The 22,192-nt window shown below is 53.3% G+C and overlaps 2 protein-coding genes and 1 pseudogene across 10 annotated transcripts; all 3 read left to right on the top strand.

The window, feature by feature from the left end:
• The first annotated feature begins 5 nt into the window (after positions 1 to 5).
• Positions 6 to 12,213, top strand: PIGO (phosphatidylinositol glycan anchor biosynthesis class O). Of its 7 annotated transcripts, XM_070053779.1 has the most exons (13): positions 37 to 73; positions 369 to 486; positions 592 to 683; positions 792 to 1,303; positions 1,824 to 1,967; positions 2,140 to 2,263; positions 2,521 to 2,680; positions 2,893 to 3,072; positions 3,279 to 4,806; positions 5,320 to 5,526; positions 5,748 to 5,968; positions 6,535 to 6,605; positions 6,754 to 12,213. In XM_070053779.1, the coding sequence occupies exons 3-13, from the start codon at positions 649 to 651 to the stop codon at positions 6,881 to 6,883; spliced, it is 3,312 nt and encodes a 1,103-aa protein (XP_069909880.1). In that variant the 5' UTR covers positions 37 to 73; positions 369 to 486; positions 592 to 648; the 3' UTR covers positions 6,884 to 12,213. The 7 variants fall into 7 exon arrangements, 5 of the variants coding, with proteins under 5 accessions (XP_051700282.1, XP_069909880.1, XP_008269131.1 ...); XR_011380776.1 differs by having other exon boundaries at positions 39 to 486; positions 5,744 to 5,968; positions 6,754 to 7,138; XM_008270909.4 differs by having other exon boundaries at positions 39 to 486.
• Positions 12,214 to 13,449: 1,236 nt separating this feature from the next.
• On the top strand, positions 13,450 to 13,973 carry LOC100339532 (large ribosomal subunit protein uL29 pseudogene; annotated as a pseudogene).
• A 1,805-nt stretch (positions 13,974 to 15,778) lies between these two features.
• On the top strand, positions 15,779 to 21,916 carry FANCG (FA complementation group G). 3 transcript variants are annotated; one of them, XR_519319.4, is made up of 14 exons: positions 15,779 to 16,348; positions 16,556 to 16,646; positions 17,016 to 17,147; positions 17,397 to 17,599; positions 18,049 to 18,184; positions 18,329 to 18,459; positions 18,550 to 18,696; positions 18,823 to 18,974; positions 19,748 to 19,814; positions 20,017 to 20,306; positions 20,450 to 20,496; positions 20,695 to 20,850; positions 21,327 to 21,403; positions 21,551 to 21,916. XR_519319.4 is itself a non-coding variant. In XM_008271335.4 (14 exons), exons 1-14 carry the CDS (start codon positions 16,253 to 16,255, stop codon positions 21,657 to 21,659), a joined length of 1,881 nt encoding a protein of 626 aa, XP_008269557.1. In that variant the 5' UTR covers positions 15,779 to 16,252; the 3' UTR covers positions 21,660 to 21,916. The 3 variants fall into 3 exon arrangements, 2 of the variants coding, with proteins under 2 accessions (XP_008269557.1, XP_069909911.1); XM_008271335.4 differs by having other exon boundaries at positions 21,280 to 21,403; XM_070053810.1 differs by lacking the exon at positions 16,556 to 16,646 and having other exon boundaries at positions 15,822 to 16,348; positions 21,280 to 21,403.
• Positions 21,917 to 22,192: the final 276 nt, after the last annotated feature.

Genomic DNA, 22,192 nt, shown 5'->3' with positions numbered 1-22,192 from the left:
CTCTGTCTGCCGCCCTCAGCTCGGTGGTGCCAGGCCCTGGGCGCCGCTGTCGCACTTCCGGGCGCCGGTGCAGGTGAGCCGGGGGCTGCTCAGAACCCCTAACGCTCCCCTGTCCCGAAGTAGGGGTGCAACGCCCCTGGGCCCTGCTCGCAGCCACAGGTACCTAGCACCGGGGCCAGAGCGTCCAGGCGGAGGCCAGGAATCCCTCGGAAGAGGCAGAGCCGCCTGCCACCCAGCTCCCAGTGATGCCTGACCGACTCTCCACCTGCGCCCCTGCCCCGTGGTGCAAGGGAGGTCTTGCCTCTGGTCTCCTGGCCGCTGGGAAGCGGAGCATGACTCCTCCCCTTCGTCCCTTTGGTCCCCGCCAGGCGGCGCGGTCGGCCGGACCTGGATTCTTGGCGACTGCGAGTCCTGGCCGCCGCAGGGGTGTTGAGAGTAGCGAGAGAGACGCTGGGAAAGCCTGCGGAGAGCGGTCTATCGCTTGGAGTAAGTTCTCCTCGCGACCGTGTGCTTTCGGCAGTAGGCTCTCCTGATGCATATGTGCACATTCCTGTGTCCCTGACGGAGTCGATCTGGGCTGGTCTTTAACAGCGGCTCCAGATTGAGGCCCATGCTCCGGGGACCTCATGGAACTGATGGAGAGGAACGATGCGATGGCTTGGCAGTGGGACTGTTTATCTCCAGTAAGGCTTTCGAACAGAAATGGTTTTAGCTGGGCATTATGTTGGCGACCAGAGTAGCTACTGAGTGTTTGCCCTGCCGTGATGAATTCCCTCTTCTTCCCCTACCAGGATGCAGAAGGTCTCAGTGCTGCTCTTCCTGGCCTGGGTCTGCCTCCTCTTCTACGCTGGCATTGCCCTCTTCACCAGTGGCTTCCTGCTCACCCGTTTGGAGCTCACTAACCATAGCAGCTGCCAGGAGCCCCCAGGTCCTGGGTCCCTGCCATGGGGGCATCGAGGACAGCCCGGGGCCTGCTGGATGGCGGCCCAGTTCTCCCGGGTCGTGTTGGTGCTGATAGACGCTCTGCGATTTGACTTTGCCCAGCCTCAGCGCTCCCATGGGTCTGGGGAGCCTCCTGCCTCCCTGCCCTTTCTGGGCAAACTAGGTTCTTTGCAGAGGATCCTGGAGACTGAGCCTCACCGTGCACGCCTCTACCGAGCGCAGGTGGATCCACCCACCACCACCATGCAGCGCCTCAAGGCCCTCACCACCGGCTCACTGCCCACTTTTGTCGATGCCGGCAGCAACTTTGCTAGTCACGCCATAGTAGAAGACAATCTCATTAAGCAACTCAACAGTGCAGGTCAGTCTGGGCCCCTTTGGAAATCTTGGCAAATTGCTTCAGAAGTCAGGGAGCCAGAACTTTGGGTGCAGGGCCTTGTGTGTAGGGAGCTCAACTTGGGAGACAAAGGAGAGGGGCCCTGATCTGCCCTTTCTCCTTGTGAAGCTTTTAATCTGCATGCGATGTGGATTTTACTCTTGAGAACTCAGTAGAGGGGCAAGAAAGAGGGAAGTGAGGATGGGGCCTCAGCTGACAGTGTGGGGAAGAGAAGCAGAGCTCACTGACCTTGAAAAAGGGGCACACTCAGAAAAAACATCCACCGAGATACTCGGGCATGGAGGACCGACAGGGTGATTGGTAGGAACGGGCAGTGAGAGGCCTGGATGGAGTAGGGTTACATGGAGAACTTCTTGAAAATGTTGGGCTCTGAAGGAGAAGGAGTTACAGGATGGAATGGCAGGGCCTTGGGGTGCATGGCAGAGATTTCTGATGGGTCGTTAAAGGTGCTCCTCTCCTCTGTTGCCTTGCTCTGCCCCTGCAGGAAGGCGTATCGTCTTCATGGGAGATGACACCTGGAAAGCCCTTTTCCCTGGAGCCTTCTCCCAAGCTTTCTTCTTCCCGTCCTTCAACACCAGAGACCTCCACACAGTGGACAATGGCATCTTGGAACACCTGTATCCAACCAGTGAGCACGGGGCCCGAGCCCTCAGTCCCTGCCTAACAGAAACGCCAGGGAGGGCTGCTTCAGTGCACACACTCTGAGCCTCCCATGCATGCAGCAGCCTGGGGAGTGTCAGGACGTGGCTGGGGCTGAGGAGTGGGCCTTAGTCCCCGTGCTCAGTGTTTTCCCTTCGCAGTGGACAGTGGTGAATGGGATGTGCTGATTGCTCACTTCCTGGGTGTGGATCACTGTGGCCACAGGCATGGCCCGCACCACCCTGAAATGGCAAAGAAACTTAGCCAGATGGACCAGGTGATCCAGTGAGTGTGGGCTGTTGGCTGGGGGAGTGGGTGTGTCTGACAATCTCAGGGTGGAAGAAGAAAAAGTCCCTATCTCGCCGTCTCCTTGCTGAATTCCGCCTTCTCCCGCCTTTTTGTGAATCTAGAGGACTCTCCATCTGAGTATCTCAGTTTATAGATTTGGGCATCAGAGTTATGGCCACTCATAGCTGGGGGTAGAGGGGCCCCTGGGAAAAGTCTATCCGTCTGCTACCTGTGATACATTTCTTGGCCCCAAGGGGACTTGTGGAGCGTCTGGAAAATGACACACTGCTGGTGGTGGCTGGGGACCATGGGATGACCGTGAGTGGCGACCATGGAGGAGACAGTGAGCTGGAGGTCTCGGCTGCACTCTTTCTGTACAGCCCCACAGCCCTCTTCCCGAGCACTCCGCCAGAGGTGAGGCCCGGGGTGCTCTTCATCTGGTCTCCTGGGGGGTCAGCCCATGTCATGGTTGCAGCATCCTAATGCATGCCTTTATTTTAAGCCCCCAGATCCATGAGCCTGGATATATCCCATTCTCATTTCCTACCTCGACCTCTGTCTCTTCCATCCCAAATACTGACTGCAGTGTTGTGATGAACCCATTGACCCCTGTACTTTCCCTCTAGGAACCAGAGGTGATCCCTCAAATCAGCCTTGTGCCCACACTGGCCCTGCTGCTGGGCCTGCCCATCCCGTTTGGGAACATTGGAGAAGTGATTGCTGAGCTGTTCTCAGGGGGCAAGGACTCCCAGCCCCTCTCCTCTGCTCTGGCCCAAGCCTCGGCTCTCCATATCAATGCCCAGCAGGTAAGTGAGGAGTTGGGCAAGCTAGGGTGGACGTGAGAGAAGCACAGTGACCCACTCCCTGTCCTTTGTCCGGTCTCAATTCCACCTTCCATAACCATTGTCCTGCCCTTCCTCCATCCTGGACAGAGTTTGTCACAGATTTCCAGATACCGCTTTTAAATACCTCTCCTTGCCTCTGTTGCCCTTGGCCTCTGACCTTCCACCAGGTGTCCCGATTTCTTCACACCTATTCAGCTGCTACTCAGGACTTCCACGTTGAGGAGCTCCGTCGGTTGCAGAACCTGTTCTCCAAGGCCTCTGCTGACTACCAGTGGCTTCTGAAGAATCCCCAGGGGGCTGAGGAGACGCTGAAGGCTGTGACTGCTGAGCTGCAGCAGTTCCTGCGGGGAGCTCGGGCCGTGTGCATCGAATTTTGGGCTCGTTTCTCTCTGGTCCGCATGGCGGGGGGCGCTGCTCTCTTGGCTGCTGCCTGCTTTCTCTGCATGTTGGCATCCCAGTGGGCAACATCCCCGGCCTTCCCCTTCTACTCCCTACTCCTGATGCCTGTGGCCTGGGGCGTGACTGGGGCCGTCGTGTGTGCTGGACTGCTGGCGACCACTGGGCTGAAGCTGGATGCGGTGGTTCTAGCAGCAGTGGCTGCAGTGGGCTCCCTGCTGCCGTTTCTGTGGAAAGCCTGGGCTGGCTGGGGGCCCAGGAGGCCACTCACAAGCCTGCTTCCCATCCCTAGGCCCATCCTGTTACTTCTGCTCATTCGCCTGGCTGCCTTCTTCTCTGATAGTTTTGTTGTAGCTGAGGCCAAGGCCACCCCCTTCCTTCTGGGCTCGCTCATCTTGCTCCTCGTTGTGCAGCTTCATTGGGAGGGCCAGATGCTGCCACCTAAGCTGCTCACGATACCCCGTCTTGGCTCTTCTGCCCCAACAGGCCTCCCACGGCACAGTGGCACATATGCCCTGAGGCTTGGCGTTGGCTTGCTTTTATGTACAAGGCTAGCTGGGCTGTTTCATCGCTGCCCTGAAGAGACACCCGCTTGCCACTCCTCTCCATGGCTGAATCCTCTGGCATCCATGGTGGGCGGTCGAGCCAAGAATTTGTGGTATGGAGCTTGTGTGGGGGCGCTGGTGGCCCTGTTAGCTGCTGTGCGCCTATGGCTTCGCCACTATGGTAATCTCAAGAGCCCTGAGCCCCCTGTGCTTTTTGTGCGTTGGGGGCTGCCCCTAATGGCACTGGGCACTGCTGCCTACTGGGCGCTGGCTTCGGGAGCAGAGGAGGCACCCCCGCGTCTCCGAGCCCTGGTTGCTGGGGCGTCGGCTGTGCTGCCTCGGGCTGTGGTGGGGCTGGCCGCCGCAGGGCTCGTGCTGCTGCTCTGGAGGCCCGTCACGGTGCTGGTGAAGGCCGGGGCGAGTGCCCCCAGGACCAGGACTGTCCTCACTCCCTTCTCAGGCCCCCCCACTTCTCAGGCCGACCTGGATTACGTGGTTCCTCAGATCTACCGACACATGCAGGAGGAGTTCCGGGGCCGGCTAGAGAGGACCAGATCCGAGGGTCCACTGACGGTGGCTGCCTATCAGTTGGGGAGTGTCTACTCGGCTGCCATGGTCACGGCCCTCACCCTGTTGGCCTTCCCACTTCTGCTATTGCACACGGAGCGCATCAGTCTCGTGTTCCTGCTTCTGTTTCTGCAGAGCTTCCTTCTCCTGCACCTGCTTGCTGCCGGGATCCCCGTGCCCCGCCCTGGTAAGTACCCGTCTCAGCTCTGATTCAGCTGAGCACAGGAGTGATGGGAGTTGTCGCTGTTACAGTTCCTCAGCTCACATAAGATCCTGAGCCCCTTAGAGCCGGGAAGGCCTTCCGAATGTCTTCTCTCTTACCTGCAGTAACCAAACTAATTGATCCCTCCCATTGGCTCTCAGAGTTCGTGGAGGCAGGAGGCAAGGAGTCCTCCAAAATTGATTTCTCGTTGAAAGGCCGTATCCTCATGAGCACATTCCCTGCCTTTTCCAGGGATAGAGGTGGTTGTTGATGACTACCTAATGGCATAATGAGGTGTGCATGAATGAGAGATTGACCATAGCAGGGTTCGCATTAGGGTGACGGGGCTTTGCGTCACAGAGGGCATTAGAACAGCAAAGCGTTGCCTCTCGGGAGGTCGGGGTGGTAGGCATGTGTGTGTGAGAGGATTAGCACTGACGCAGTAGGAGTGTGCGTTGTGGAGCAGCAGGCTATAGAGAGGTGTATCTGTTCTTCCAGGTCCTTTTACTGTGCCTTGGCAGGCAGTCTCAGCTTGGGCCCTCATGGCCACACAGACCTTTTACTCCACTGGCCACCAGCCTGTCTTTCCCGCCATCCATTGGCACGCAGCCTTCGTGGGATTCCCAGAAGGTCACGGATCCTCTACTTGGCTGCCTGCTTTGCTAGTGGGAGCCAATACCTTTGCCTCCCACCTTCTCTTTGCAGGTAACTCCTCATCCCTCCCTGGCTTCCATGGTTTACTCTGTAGAAAGAAAAGGAGCCCCTGGATCTGAGTGGGGAGATGTGATTTTGTTGGATCGTTGAAACCCCTTGGCCTAGGCTCTTTGGAGATGGAATTGCTGTGGGTGGTTGGGGACCAGAGTGGACTGGCCCACCAGGGTCCTCCATTGATAACATCTCTCCCTCTCCCCCACCCCCCGAGGCAGTAGGTTGTCCACTGCTCCTGCTCTGGCCCTTTCTGTGTGAGAGTCAAGGGCCAAAAAGGAGACAGCACCCCCCAGGGCATGAAGCTGAGGCCAAAGTCAGGCCTGAGGAAGAGGAGGAGGAGGAGCCACTGATGGAGATGCGGCTCCGGGAGGCCCCTCACCATTTCAATGCAGCACTGCTGCAGCTGGGCCTCAAGTACCTCTTTGTCCTTGGCGTTCAGGTGAGTACAGCGGCAGATCGGGAGTTGGTGACCTTTCCCCATGCGTGTGCTTCACATCCTCTCATACTTTCAAACCCTTGGGATCCTTCACTGGGGTGCAGATAAGCTCAGTAACCTTAAATCTGCATCTCTTTAATCCTAGTCCTGGACCATGTCCTCTCTACGACCTAAATCCAGACCCTGTTTGTGGCATTTGGGGACTGCTCCTCCGTTAATGGGCAGACTGGAAAAGCCGAGGCGGTGGCCTGGATTCTTTGATTCTTTCCCTCGCTGCAGTCAGGAATCCTTTCCTCCAGCGGCAGAAGATGTGGCCCCGACATCTTCCGCCTTGGGAGGCAGAGAGGCAGCCCGAGTGTTAGCATCACAGATGGGCAGTGACTTGCCCCCGGTCACCTGGTGAGTCAGTGTTGAGCCAGGACAAGAATCGAGTCTCCCAACTCATAGCCCGGGGTTTTTTTCCACTGACACACAGTGCTTTCCTCCTTGCATTTACAGGGGAATATAGCAACTCTCCCTGCTTCCTCTTTCCCTTCCTGAGTCACCTGGCCCTTCCTTTCCTCCCGTAGATTCTGGCCTGTGTCCTGGCAGCCTCCATCCTCCGCAGGCATCTCATGGTCTGGAAGGTGTTTGCCCCCAAGTGAGTGGATTTGCTTGAGAAGGAGCAGTAGTGGGGAGAGAGAAGCTTGGAGCAACGTGTGAACATTCATAATGAACAGGTTTTGCCTCCGTAGGGAAGAGGCACCAGGCCTCCTCTCTGTCCTCTGAGACGCCACCTTTCTTTGCAGGTTCATTTTTGAGGCCCTGGGCTTCATTGTGAGCAGCGTGGGACTTCTCCTGGGCATAGCCTTGGTGATGCGAGTGGATGGTGCCGTGAGCTCCTGGTTCAGGCAGCTAGTTCTGTCCCAGCAGAGGTAGCTCAGGCTGTTGTGGATGCTTGCACGTAGAGAGCTGGAGAACAAGTTAGCCTGGACAGGTGCTGGATGACCTGCAGGAGAGGCTCAGCCACACTGCCTCTTACCACTGTGTATCCAGGGGCTGCTGGCTGCTGGGACTTCATTATGTGATCATTCAGAACGACAGTGGCTCGTGATCCCTTAACTCCGGATTTGGATGCATCTGAGAGACTAGGAAGGTGATCTCCCAAGAAGAATAAAATCATAATGTAAATAATGTGTGTCTGAGATGTAGAGGAAACCCCCATGTCCTATAAGGGCTAGGGGGAGGGGCAGCCTTCCTTCCCAGCAGGTGTAGATGGCATTAGTCATTTTAGGCAGGCCTGGTTACATCTGAGAACCTTTGGCAAGCTTTTGGAGTTGGCTGAATTCCCTGCCTCCACTTCCTCCCAAATCACACTTATTATCTCACCTGCCATTTTCCTTTGCCATATGACACTTTTTATTAAGTTTTTTTTTTTTTTTTGATAACAGAAAAAAAAAATGAAAAGAAGCCCAGGACTCATGAAACACAAGCTCTACTGTCTGAAGCCCCAAACAGTGCTGAGTCCCCCGCTCTGTGTGTCCTCTCACAATGGAGCTTCCTTTGCCTTTCACTTGTGTGGGAGCCTCGCTGGTTCCCAACCTGTGCTGCCTTTATCAGACCTACTTGCCCTTCTTATAGAGCATTCTGTATGATGTCCCACTGATTATTCCTGATTGGAACCAAACCGAACGACCCTAATGCTCTTCTGTGTGTCTCCCATGCCGTCCGTCCACCCCACCACTCCCGTGTCATGGTTAAAGTGGTGGCTTGAGTTCCTCTGGAGACGTTTATCAGATGAGTTGGGAAGGAGTAGGCATTTGGTGCAGCAGTTAAGTCACTGTTTGGGACTTGGATCCCTTATCAGAGTGCCTGGGTTTGTGTCCCAGCTCCACTTTCGGTTCCTGTTTCCTATCAATGTGCTCCCTAAGAAGACGCAGAAAATGGCTTAAGTACTTGGACCTGCCACCCACATGGAGACCTGGAGGGAGTTCCTGGCTTCAGTCTTGCCTACCTCTGGCTGTTGTAGGCATTTGAGGAATAAACCAGTGGATGGAAGATTTCTATTTCCCTCTTTATCACTCTTCTCTTTAAATAAATAAATCTTTCAAAAAAAAAAAAAAATAGAGAAACTCTAGAGAGGAGGAATAGTACTGGAGTTTGAAGTTTAAGCCTGCCCAGTTCAGGAAGAAATGGGACCACTGAAAGAACATGTTAAAACAGTGGGATAGGGGCCAGCATTGTGGCATAGCAGGTAAAGCTACCGCATGTGATGCTGGCATCCATGTGGGTGCCAGTTTGTGTTCCAGCTGCTCCACTTCTGATCCAGCTCCCTGCTAATGGCCGGGGAAAGCAGCAGGAGATGGCTCAAGTGTTTGGGCCCCTGTGCCCCATGGGAAACCCAGAAGAAACTTCTGGGTCCTGGCTTCAGATTGGCTCAGCTCTGGCCATTGTAGCCATTTAGGGAGTGAACCAGACGATGGAAGATCGATCTCTCTCTCTCTAACTCTGCCTCTCAAGTAAATAACATCCTTTTTAAAAATTATCTATTTGAAACACAGAGAAGGAGAGACAGAGATCTTCCATCCCCTGGTTCACTTCCCAAATGACTACAAAGATGGGGACTAGGTCAGGCCGAAACTAGGAGCTTCCTCTCCCACACAGGTGGCAGGGGCCTAAGAACTCGGGCCATCTGCTGCTGCTTTCTGAAGTGTATCAGCAGGGATGTTGGATCAGAAGTGGAGTAGCCAGGACTCGAACTGGAGCTCCTATGGGATGCTAGTATCACAGGCAGCGACCTAACCTGCTGTGCCACAACACTAGCTAGAATATTTGATCAACCCAAAAAGAAGCTATATCTTTCTAGGGCCAGCTCTGTGGTGTACCAGGTAAAGCTACTGTCTGCAATGCCAGTATCCCATTTGGGCACTGGTTTGTGTCCTGTGTGCTTCATTTCAATCCAGCTCCCTGCTAATGGCCTGGGAAAAGCGTGAAAGATGGCCTTAGTGCCTTGGCCCATGCTATCCATGTGGGAGGCCTGGAAGAAGTTCCTGGCTCCTGGCTTTGGCCAGGGCTGGTGCAGTCATCTGGGGAGTGAACTAGAGGATGGAAGATCTCCCTCTCTTCTTTAACTCTGACTTTCAAATAAATAAATACATCTTTGTTTTTTAAAAAACAAAAAGGAGGAAGAAAATGAGCCATCACCAGTATCAATTCTGTAACACTTTAATCACAGTAGAAAGAAACCCTGGGGGTGGACATTTGGCACAGTGATTCAGTCCTCACCTGGGTCACCTGTATCCCATATCAGAGTGCCTGGTTTTAGTTCCAGCTCCTCTGCTTGTGATCAAACTTTCTGCCAATTCACTGAGAGGCAGCAGATGATGGCTCAAGCACTTGGGTCCCTGCTACCCATGTGGGAGACCTGAATTGAGCTCCAGACTCCTGCCTTCATCCTGGCCCAGGCCTGGATGTTGCAGGCATTTGAGGAGAGAACCAGTGGGTAGAAGATCTATTTCTCTATATCCCTGCCCTCCATCTCTCTTCCTTTCATATAAAATGAAAATAATCTTGAAAAAAGAAAGAAACTCTACTCATTAGGCAGTCTTTCCCTTTTCTTCCTTTAACATCTGGCATCTTGATTTGCTTTCTATATATATCTATAGATACTTCATAAAAGGGGCATCATACAATATGTGGCCTCTTATAAAATGTATTTATTTGTTTATTTGAAAGGCCGATCAACAGAGAAGGAGCTACAGAGAGAAAAGAGGTCTTCCATCCCCTGGTTCACTCCCCAAGTGGCTGCAACAGCCAGATCTGGGCCAGGATGAAGACAGGAACCAGGATCTTCATAACGTCTCCTACATGGGTGACAGGAACCCAAGTGCTTGGGCCATCTTCTGCTGCCTTCCCAGGTACACAGCAGGAGACTGGATCAGAGGAGCAGCTGGGCCTCAGAACCAGGACTCTGATAGGGGATGAAGGCATTGCAAGTTGTGGTCTAATCTACTATGCCACATTAGCCCCAATATATGGCCTTTTCTGTCTGGCTTTTTATTTTTTTAACAGCCTAATGTTTTCAAAGGTCATCCATGTTGCAGCATGTATCATGGGTTTCTCATTCCTTTTTATGGCTTACCTATAATAATAATTCATTGCACAGATACACCACATTTTGCTTATTTAATCATCCATCTGTGGAATTTGGGTTTCCACCTTTATGTTATGAACAGTGCAGCTATGAACATTTACATATGAGTTTTTGTTTATACCTGTTTTAAATTTTTTTTGTTTATTTGAAAGGTAGAAATACACAGAAACAAAGACAGAGATTTTTCATTTGCTGGCTAACTCCCCAAATGCCTACAACGGCTGGGCCAGGCCAGATTGAAGCCAAGAGCCTGGAACTCAATCTGGGACTCCCATGTGGGTGGCAGGAACCCAACCACTTGAGCCGTCATCTGCGGCCTCCCACAGTGCACATCAGCAGTCAGTTGGGATTAAAAGTGGAGTTGGGACTTGAACTCATGCACTGTGGTATGAGAGGCAGCTGTCCCAAGCACCTTTAAACCACCGTGCCAAATGTCCCCCTCTGTTTTGAAATATTTTACTTTCTCTTGGGTATATACCTAGTAGTAAATTATGGAATTGCTGGGTCATATAATAACTGTTTAATCTTTTAAAGAACTGCCATTCTGCTTTCTTTCAAGATTTACTTATATATTTGAAAGGCAGAGTTACAGAGAGGGAGAGACAGATCTTCTATCCACTGGAAGGAGATAGAGATTTCTGTCTCTCAAATGGCCACAATAGCCCGGGTTGGGCCAGGCTGAAGCCAGGAGCCTGGAACTCCATTCTGGTATCCAACATAGGTGTCAGGGCCCAAGGTTGGGCCATCTTCCACTGCTTTCCCAGGCACAGAAAGCTGGATTTGGTACAGGTGACACAAGTCCCAATTTAACCCACTGTGGCACGATGCCAGCCCCTGCCAATGTGTTTTCTAAAGTTCCTGAACTATGTTAGATTCCCATCAGCGGTGTATGTTGATTCAGATTTATCTATATTCATGTTAATACTTATGTATTTAAAAAACATTTATTTATTTAAGTATGTATGTATTTATTTGAGAAGCACAGAAGCATTCACTGACTAATCTTCAAACACCTGCAGTAGCCAGAGCTGGGCCAGGCCAAAATCAGGAGTCAGGAACTCAAATCCAGATCTCTCAATTAAGTGGCAGAAACCCAAGTACTTGAGCCATCAGCTGCTGCCTTCCCAGGAAGCTGGAATTGGGATTGGAGCCTGAACTTGAAACCAGATACCCAGATGTGGGATATATGCATCCCAAGCAGCATCTTAACTGCTAGGCCAAATGTTCACCCCTGTTCTCTACCTTTTTTAAAAAAATTTTTTTTATTAGACAGAATTATAGACAGTGAGAGACAGAGAGAAAGGTCTTCCTTTCGTTGGTTCACTCCTCTAATGGCTGCTATGGCCAACACTGCGCCAATCTGAAGCCAGGAGCAGGGTGCTTCCCTCCCGGTATCCCATGCGGGTGCAGGGACCCAAGCATCTGGGCCGTCCTCCACTGCCTTCCTGGGCCACAGCAGAGAGCTGGACTGGAAGAGGAGCAACCGGGACAGAATCTGGCGCCCCGACCAGGACTAGAACTCAGGGTGCCGGCGCCACAGGCGGAGAATTAGCCAAGTAAGCCACGGCGGTGGCTGTTATCTAGTTTGATTCCAATCATCCTAGCAGGTGTGAAGTAATATACCCACTGTGTATTTGGCTTGTGGTTTTGGTTTGTTGATTGTGTATCTTTTCCTGTGCTTTTGAAGAAATGTCCAGATTATTTTCCTAAATTTTTTATTGGGTTACTTGTCTTTTTACTGTTTTTAAAGTTATCTTTTGTCTACTTGAGAGGCAGAGAGAGCTCCTTTCTGCTGGTTTACTCCTCGAAATGCCCATGACAGGCAGGACTGGGACAGGTGAAAGCCAGGAGCCAGGAACTCAATCCAGATCTCCCACGTGGATGGCAGGAACCCAAGTACTTGAACCATCATTTGCCACCTCCCAGAAGCATCATCAGGAACCTGAGTAGCTGGGACTTGAACCGGGTGCTCTGCTATGAGACGTGGGCATTCCAAGTGTAAGCGTACCTGGCTGTGTCACAATTGCTGCCCCTATTCTATGTGTATACATGTGTACAATGGTATCTCGGAGTTTAAATTTGCATTTCTCTTAATAGTGAATGATGTTGAAATCCATGTTTTTATGTGCTTCATTTTCCTTTTAAATACTGATTTATTTGAAGGCAGGTTCACAAAGAGAGAGCACTAGCTCTCTCATCTGCTAGTTTGCTCCCCAGGTGTATGCAATGGCCAGGCAGGAGCCAGGAGCCAGGAGCCAGAAACTCCATCCTGTTATCCTGCTTGGGTGGCAAGGCCCCAAGTACTTTCGTCTGCTACTTTCTCAGGCATATTAGTAGGGGGCTGGATGGGAAATGGTACAGCTGAGACTTGAACTGGCACTCATATGGGATGTGGGCATTGCAAGCATTGGCTTTACCCCCTGGGCCCCAACGCTGGCCCCTGTGTGCTTCTCCTGGTATCTTTTGTGTGTGTGTGAAATTACTGTCCATCTGTTTATTTTATTTTATTTTATTATTATTAAATATTCATTTATTGCCAAATTCTGGCATCACAGGCAGCAGCTTAACCTGCTGTGCCACAATGTTAGCCTATTCAGCTTTTTTTACATCTTTTTAAAAATATATCTATTTATATACTTATTTGAAAGAGCATGTGAGAGAGAGAGAGGGGGATCTTCCATCTGCTGGTTCACTCCCCAAAATGCTCACAACAGCCAGGGCTGGGCCAGGCTAAATCTAGGAACCCCCTAGGAGTTCCATCCTGTTCTCCCACATGGGTGGCAGGTTTTTGTATGTATGAAAATTGTTGGGAAGGCCGGCGCCGCGGCTCACTAGGCTAATCCTCCGCCTTGCGGCGCCGGCACACTGGGTTCTAGTCCCGGTCAGGACGCCGGATTCTGTCCCAGTTGCCCCTCTTCCAGGCCAGCTCTCTGCTGTGGCCAGGGAGTGCAGTGGAGGATGGCCCAAGTACTTGGGCCCTGCACCCCATGGGAGACCAGGAGAAGTACCTGGCTCCTGCCTTCGGATAGGCACAGCGCACCAGCTGTGGCGGCCACTGGAGGGTGAACCAGCGGCAAAGGAAGACCTTTCTCTCGTCTCTCTCTCTCTCACTGTCCACTCTGCCTGTCAAAAAAAAAAAAAAATTGTTGGGGGCCGGTGCTGTGCCTCACTTGGTTAATGCTCTGCCTATGGTGCTGGCATCCCATATGGGCACCAGGTTCTAGTCCTGGCTGCTCCTCTTCCAGTCCAGCTCTCTGCTGTGGCCCGGGAGGGCAGTGGAGGATGGCCCAAGTGGTTGGGCCCCTGCACCTGCATGGGAGACTAGGAAGAAGCACCTGGCTCCTGGCTTCAGATTGGCACAGGTTGGCCAAAGCGGCCATTAGGGGAGTGAACCAACGGAAGGAAGACCTTTCTCTGTCTGTCTCTCTCACTGTCTAACTCTATCTGTCAAATAAAAAAAAAAATTGTTGAGTGGTGGTGGCAGCAAGTCTTGTTAAGTCATGGCCAAGATCAAGGCTCGGGACCTTTGCGGCAGGAAGAAAGTGGAGCTGCTGAAACAGCTGGACGACCTGAAGGTGGAGCCGTCCCAGCTGTGCATCACCAAAGGAACAGGTGGTGCAGTGTCCAAGCTCTCCAAGGTCTGAGTTGTCCACAGATCCATCGCTTGTGTTCTCACTATCATTAGCCAGACCCAGAAAGAAAACTTCAGGAAATTCTACAAGGGCAAGAAGTACAAGCTCCCGGCTCAGCAAGCAGGAGGAGAACCTGAAGACCAAGGAGCAGCAGCAGCAGGAGTGGCTGTTCCCTCTATGGAAGTACGCAGTCAAGGCCTGAGCCCCAACACGTCAATAAAACATGTTTTCAAAATCTTTTTTATTACTGAGCTTTCAGAATTTTATTCCTCCTTAGGAGGTGTTAGGATTTACAAATCCTACCACCTTGTGGCTTTTCTTTGAATTTCCTTAATGTTGTCTTTGTAGTGTTACAGAAAGCTGGATTGGAGAAATTGCTTTAGTGCAGACAGGCACTAGAGGCCGGCTGGTGCCCATATGGGATGCTGGTGCTGCAGGCTGAGGTTTTTAAGATGTATGTATGTGTGTATGTATGTGAGAGGCAGAGTTACAGAGAGGGAGAGACAGAGATGCAGGATGAGCAGAAGCAGTTTAATACCGTCGATGGGCCCAGTGGAATTACTGCCCAAGACTGGGCATCCCATCCAGGTTTATTACAATATTTATAGGTTCATCAGCAGCATGCATTAACAGTACAGCATTGCTGGGCTTAGCTGCAGCCTGTTGGACTCAGGACCACCTATGAGGAACCTGAGGCCATGCTTATGGGGAACGGTTTACAGAAAACTGACACCTACCCAGACACATCAACGCTATGGAGAACAGATATTTGGATGCCAATACTTACGAGGAACTGGAACAGGGGTTACAGCAAATAGAGATTAGGACATCTCGGTGGTCTTGTCTCTGGTCACAGCCTAACTACTTCTTCAGTAGCACGAGTTTTAGACTTTGATGAGATCCACCTGATTTTATTGTTCATGCTCTTAATGTTGTATATCAGAACTCGTAGCCAAGCCCAAGGTCATGAAGATGTTCTTTTTTTCTAAAGATTTATTTTATTTATTTGAAAGAGTTACAGAGAGGGGTAGAGACAGCGAGAGAGAAGGAGAGGTTCTCCATCCACTGGTTCATTCCCCAAATGGCTGCAATGGCCAGAACTGAGCCCATCCGAAGCCAGGAGCCAGGAGCTTGTTCCAGGTCTTCTGCATAGGTGCAGAAGCCCAAGGGCTAGGGTCTTGCTCCTCTGCTTTCCCAGGTGCATTAGCAGGGAGCTGGATCTGAAGCGGAGCAGCAAGGACTCATACTGGAGCCCATATGGGATGCTGGTACTGTAGGTTGAGGTTTTTAAGATGTATATATGTATGTATGTATGTATTTGAGAGGCAGAGTTAGAGAGAGGGAGAGACAGAGAAGTCTTCCATCCACTCCCCAAATTGCTACAACGCAGGAGCTGAACCTATCAAGCCAGGAGTTTCTTCTGGGTCTCCTACATGTGTGCAGGGGCCGAAGCACTTGGGCCGTCTTCCACTGCTTTCTCAGGCCATAAGCAGAAAGCTGGATCGGAAGAGCAGCCGAAGGGGCAAGAACCAGCGTCCATATGGGATGCTAGCAACACAGGCGGAGGCTTAGCCTACTGCGCCACAGTGCCGGCTCCACAGCCGAGGTTTTAGCTCACTGCGCCACAGCACTGGACTCTTGCGGTTTTTTGTTTGTTTGTTTTTGAAAGTTTATATTTTGGGCTCTTAAGTTTACCTTGTGACCCACCCTCAGTTGCTTTTACGTATGTAAGGTCAAGATTTTTTCTTTTTTTTATTTGCGGAGGTGGAGTGGGGTGCTGGTGGTTGTTCCTGGATATCCAATGACCCTACTCCATCTATGGGAAGGACTGGGCAGGTACCGTGGCGCAGTGCAAGCTGCATAAGCGAAGAGCCGCGCTGTCAGTCGACTGCACGCGGTGCGCACCCGGTGGAAAGCATGTTGATGTTTGAAGTGCGAAGACTGGACAATTACTAGGGTCCCAGCAGTTCGTACCTTTTGCAGACACTTCCCGCGCGGGACGAACCTTTCTCGGCCGCACTACGACTCCCAGCATGCAGCGCGCGAGGCGGCGCGCCGGGAGGGGAACACCCACAGAGCTGACGGCGGGCGCGCGGCGGGCCGGGCCGAACCAGGGACCCCGGCACCGAGACCGACTCCCGCCAACCACCGCGGAAGGCTGGGCCTCTGCAAAGGCCGCGCCGTGCGACCTCCGGTCCAGACCGGCCTCCCCGCCCCCGGGCCCCCGGGTCTCCTCCTCCCGTCCTTCCGGGCTCGTTTGTTTTCCCGGTTTCCCGCGGGAGCCAGCTCTTGAAGAGGCCCAACCACAACCGAGAGATTTGCAGGCCTGGCCAACCGGAGGCGAGGGTGGAGCCAGGGTGGGCAGCGCGTGGAGGGCGCTTAGCAAGGGAGGGCCGGCCCTGCTGGGACCCCAGGGGGAGCAGGGGAGCCCAGCAGGGTGCGGGAGTGCACTGGGCCCTCCCTGCTAGGGCAGGGGCTTTGGCCGCGCCAGCCTCATCCGCCAGGAGTCCAGCCTCGGCCACCATGTCTTCCCATACTGATCCGGGCTCCTCAGAGCCGCGCGCCAGCTGCCTGGACCTGTGGAAGGACAAGAATAACCGACTCGTTCGACAGGTCCAGGTAACGCGGTTGCTGGGACCCTCGCCCTGCAGCTCCAAGATCATAGAAAGCAGGTTTGCAGCCAGTGGGGATTTACCCCAGCCAGTGGGGCAGTGACTGAGCTGGACCTTTTCCAGAGAGCTAGAGATGGAGAATGCATCCCTTGCCACTGCTGCAAGGAGAGAGAAAAAGACTGCTCCCCCGTGACACCCGTCCCACGTTTGGCAGGTAGCTCAGGGCTCTGGTCTGTCTCTGAGGCGGCAGCGGTTGGCTCAAGACACATTGGAAGGGCTCAGAGAGCTCCTCCACAGCCTACAGGGTAAGCAGGGCCTTCTCCGGGGTGGTCAGGTTCTCCCGTGCGTTTCTGGGATTGAGATGATTACTGGGGCTAGGGGGTGGGGACCCAGGAGGGAATATGGAGAGGGTGTCCAGTTTAAGGCACAGAGGGCCCTCGGGTGGAATAGTCTTTGGACGTGTGAGTCCTACACACACGTGTGCACACACAGACATTTGAAGGAATGGGTTCCAGAACTTTCTAGAATGAAATTCTCTAGGCTCCCTCCCTGACTCTCAGTCCAAAGCTTTACTGAGACCACTTTAGTTGGAGTAAGGGCTCTCTGGGTTGAGATCTTCTCTGGGGAATCTTTCAAAGGGGAACAGTCTGTGAGACCAGCGTGTGTTGCTCCAGGGCTCCCTGCGGCTGTCCGTGTTCTACAGTTGGAGCTGACTGTCACCTGTAACTTCATCATCCTGAGGGTGGGCCTGGCCCAGGGTTTCACTGAAGATCAGGCCCAGGATATCCAGCGGGGCCTAGAGAGAGGTGAGGGCCGAGGTGGCCTCCCATGCCCTGGCCAATTTCAGTCTGGGTTTAAGCCCTTGCAAGGGGATGGGAGGAGCAACACAAGCCGTCACCTCCGTGGAGAGAGATGCCACTCTCCAGTCATCCATGTGCTCCCAGACCTGAGGTGTTTTCATCGTACCCCCTGGGCTTCTGCAGAGGGGAGGCTGGAAAGTGGGGGGAGATGGAGGATGAGGTCCCCCCTCAGGCGTGTGTGTACATGTTCCACAGTGCTGGAGATCCAGGAGCAGCCAGGGCCGAGGGCGGAAAGGGAGCCCATGGAACTGTGGAACTCTGTTTTCCGAGCTTCCTGCCTTGTGCCGGAGTTGCTCCCTGCCTTGCACCAGCTGGTCGGCCTGCAGGCTGCACTCTGGCTGAGCGCTGACCGTCTTCAGGATCTGGCCCTGCTGCTGAAGGCCCTGAATGGCAGCCAGGTAATGGGGAAGTGACCTGGAGCTCAGGGTCGCCACCTTCCTCCCTTCTCTCCAGCCTCTAACATCATTATAACTGGGAAGGCCGCTGGGTTGGTGTAAGAAAACCTAGGTTCTTACAGGGACTCTTGAGTGATTTCCTCCGGTTGGTCTCATCGGAGGGAATTTTCTTGGGAGCATTTTTAAAAATAACTTGAATTTGGGGTAGGGTTAGGGGTCTTGTAATCTTGCTGAAGTCAACTTGCAGCCTCGGCTTTTCTGTGGTCTCATAGCTCTTCACTGTTCTCAGGTTTTTCTCCCTTCCTTTATCTGTGCTCCACAGCTGTCTGTGTCTTAGAGTCAGGGGAGCAGGAATCAGGAGCGCCCTTAGGCTCAAGGTCCAACCCCAGGAGACTCAGGAGGCGAGGGAGTGATTGCAGGCGTGAAGCCCTTCACTGTCCTTCTCTCCCCAGAGTGGGACCTCTGAGGACCTGCTGCTACTTCTGAAAACCTGGAGGCCCCCAGCTGAGGAATCGGATGCTCCACTGACCCTGCAGACTGCCCGAGGCTTGAGGGATGTCGTTCTGACAGCATTTGCCTACCGCCAAGGTCAGCTAGCAGCCTGACTCATGTGTTCCTTGCTTACAGGGTTCTGTGGGCTCACAAGCTCCCTGCCATGTCCTCTGGGCTCTTGTTCCTCATCGTGCCCCCTGCCCTGGGGCCGCTCTGAACTTACAGCCTGATTGCCCTCAGGCCTCCGGGAGCTGAACACAGGGAACCTACCCGAGGCACTGGGCAGCCTCCATGAAGCAGCCTCAGGTCTGTGTTCACGGCCTCTGTTGGTCCAGGTGTATACGGCGGTGGGGACCTGTTTCCGAAAGATGGTAAAGAGGGTCCCAGGGTGGGTTGGGGGAATTATAGGCAGTATGGGCCTCGTGAGAGTAGCTGAGGCCTGTGTCCCCCGACTCCTCTAGGGGCATCCACAGAGAGCGCTGCTGTACTTGACTGCAGCCCTGAAAGAGGGATCAGCCTTGGGTCCTCCACTTCTGGAGGCCTCCAGGTTGTATCGGCAACTGGGGGACACAGCAGCAGAGCTGGAGAGTCTAGAGCTGCTGGTTGAGGTAAGGAACTGCCAGGTGGAGGATTCCTGAGGTGTCGTGTCCGGATGGGTCTGGTCAGAAAACAAGTGTAAGGATGCGTGGCTCTCAGAGATGCTGGATGCCCTTTCTTCTTTCTGTCCCTTTTAGGCCTTGAGTATTGCACACAGTTCTGAAGCCCCTCAGCTTCTCATTGACGTGGAGTTATTACTCCCACTTCCTGACGCAGCCTCACCGCTTCACTGTGGCACACAGAGCCAGGCCAAGCACCTGCTAGCAAGCCGATGCCTGCAGACAGAGAGGTGAGGTTCCCCCTTGCTCACCTGAGCTCCCCCTCCTTCTTCTGATGCCTTCCCTGGAGTACGACTGCTTTTGTTCTTGTTAATTGGGTATTCACCAAGGTAGTGGCAAAAGCCTTGCTCCTGGATTCAAACTGATAACTCTTCATCAAGACCAGGGGCAAGGAACCATTTTCTGCCAAGGGCCATTTGAATATCTATAACATCATTCACGGGCCATATACATTTATCAGTTTGAGGCCAGTGTTGTGGTGCAACAGGTGTAGCTGCTGCCTGCAATGCCAGCATCCCATATGAGCACTGATTCGAGTTCCAGCTGCTTTACTTCTGATCCAGCTTCCTGCTGATTTGCCTAGTTCATTCATTGGTTCACTCCTCAAATGGCCACAATAGCCAGGGTTGGGCCAGGCTGAGGCCAGGAGCCAGGAACTCCATGCAGGTTTCCTGCATGGGTGGCAGGGACCCAGGCACTTGGGTCATCTTCCGCAGCTTTCCTAGGTGCGTTGGCAGGAAGCTGGATTGGAGCGGAGCAGCTGGGTCTTGGACTGATGCTCACATGAGATGTTGGCATTGCGGGTGGCAGCTTAACCCACTGCGCCACATCAGCCCTCTCGGTCCATTCTGTAACTGGTGTAGATCCCACATTGAGCCAGGTTTGGAGCCCTAAGACCGCCGACCCCCACTACCATTCAGAGCCCCTGCGCATCTCTGTGTTGGCCAAGAGAGAAGATTCTCAGTGGACCCCACGGTGAGGCTCATGGGTTGTGACTCCTCAGGGCAGAAGATGCTGCAGAGCATTACTTGGATCTGCTGGCCCTGTTGCTGGACTGCTCAGAGTCAAGGGTAGGTGTGTCAGCAAGGTTCTCTGCAATGAGATGGAAGGGTCAGGAGCCCCTCTGCAGACTGGACTGTTACTGTCTGTGTTTCTCTCTGTCATGCTGTTTGTTCTGGGGGCCAGGTCTCAGTGTGACACCAAGGCCTGGTGAAGGGGTTGGGCATGGTGGCTCATGCCTCTTCAAGACCCTGCATCCTCTTCCCACTCCAGTTCTCCCCGCCCCCCTGCCCCCCAGGGCCCTGTGTGCCCGAGCTGTTCTTGGAGGCCGCAGCGGCGCTGATCCAGGCCGGCCGAGCCCAGGACGCTTTAACTGTATGTGAGGAGCTGCTCAGACGCACGTCGTCTCTGCTTCCCAAGACGTCTCTGCTGTCGGAAAATGCCAGGAAAGGAGCCAGGGAACTGCCACACTGCCCACTCTGGGTCTCTGCCACCCACCTGCTTCAGGGCCAAGCCTGGGCAAAACTGGGGGCCCAAAAAGAAGCAGTTAGTGAGTTCAGCCGGTGAGTCCCCCGGGGTCCCGGGGAAGGTGTGCAGGGATGATTTTTCTGGTTGGGACCCGAGTTGGTGAGCTCCATTCTTACCTATTCACCCCAGGGTTCCTGAGGTTGACTCCTCTTCAACCCTGCTCCATGTCCTGCTTTAGGTGCCTTGAGCTGCTCTTCCGTGCCACGCCTGAGGACAGAGAACAAGGTAATTTAGACTCAACTTTCCTCTTACTTTCTGGAAGAGGTGGTGATGGAAGTGGGTTCCTTTCCATGAGTCTCGGACCAGCAGCCTGGGAGACTTAAGAGAATGGGACTCTGGACACAGGAAGAGATAGAGGGGGCCTGGGGTGTTGGTGACTGTGCAGCTGAGGAGACGCTTCTTGACTCTGGGGTTGGTCCCTAGGGGCAGCTTCCAACTGCGAGCAGGGGTGTAGGTCTGATGTGACGCTCCAACAGCTTCGGACGGCTGCCCTGATCAGTCGGGGACTGCAATGGGTAGCAAGTGGCCACGATGCCAAAGCCCTACAAGACTTCCTCCTCGGTGTGCAGATATGCCCAGGTATGTATGCTTGCATTACATCGGTTAGGCACAGATGTGCCAGACAGAGAAGCCTATGGGGGAAGTACTTGGGCATAAGGTGGTGTTCTCAGACTTTGCTGTATATAGGTAGCGATAAAACCAAGTGTGTGTGCACAGACATATACAAGTGTGTGTGCAAGGCTCCTAGGAGTTCTCTGGTTTCGCCTGCATCCTCAGACACAAAGATCCTGACTGCACTGAGTGAGGCAAGTTGTATAGGAACAGGGCCAGCTGAGGCCTTTGTAGTGCGCAGGCAGTGGCCTTGGGCTAGAGATGGGATTCACACCTGGTCCATGTATGAGTGTGGGCAAGACACTTCCCTCTTTAGACCAAAGATCCCCCCTTTATAAAATAATGCCTGAGGCTCTGTCAAGTTCTAAGGCACTGTACTCGGGGGTTGGGCTGCAGGTAATCAAGATGCTTCCTTTTACCTGCTTCAAACCCTGTGGCGGCAGGATCGGAGGGATGAAGCTGCTGCTCTCTGGAGGAGGCTGGAGGCCCAAACTAAGTCGCCCCAGGAAGATGCTACGTGGTGAGGCTTCCTGGCTTGGGGCTGAGGGGCAGTTGGAATCCTGGACTCCTCAGGCCTATTGAGGGTGATGAGGAGTGAAAAGGGGGGAGGCTGCCCAACCTTCTGTTTTCTGTTTCGCCTTTTCACACCGCCTTTCCTGCTCTCCAGGTCTCTCCCACTCTACCTAGAAACGTGTTTGAGCTGGATCCGTCCCTCTGATCGGCAAACCTTCCTCGAAGAGTTTCAGGTGTCTGTGCAAGAGCCTCGTGACGTGTAGCTGTGACATTTCAAGAGCTTGAGCTGGGGTCCCAGTGGGCCAGCGCTTTGTGGGGAGGGAATGTGGCTGGAGCTGACTGGCATTCCTGTATAACTCCTGAACGAATGAGGTCGGTGGGAGCCCTGTGAAATATGGCCCACTTAGTGCCACGCTGGTTCTAGAGGAAGCATTCCCTGCCACCAACCAGTCACTGACTTTGCTTGTGGCACCTTTATTCTAGCTCCCCCTTTCTTTTGTTGAGTAAAATGTCATATTTATCTCGTTTGTCTACTACGTCTTACTTGAGTGGGAAAGGCTAACAGCCCTAGTTGAGTGCTGGTCGTCTGAGATGCCCTCTTCCAACATCTACCTTATGAGCTTGAGGTCTGGGGAGGAGGCAAAGGCTGAAAGAACACTTATTCGGGAAGCAGCAGCTTTATTCCTTCCCATTGCGAAAAAGCACAGCCCCACAGCCCGGGATCCTGTGCGTGGTGACAGAGCAGAGTTGGGTCTGTACTAGACAGACCTCTCTGGACAAGGGCAGGTACTTAATA

Source organism: Oryctolagus cuniculus, chromosome 1, assembly GCF_964237555.1.
Source record: "Oryctolagus cuniculus chromosome 1, mOryCun1.1, whole genome shotgun sequence".
NCBI lineage: Eukaryota > Metazoa > Chordata > Mammalia > Lagomorpha > Leporidae > Oryctolagus > Oryctolagus cuniculus.
This window is presented reverse-complemented; position numbering and strand designations above follow the sequence as displayed.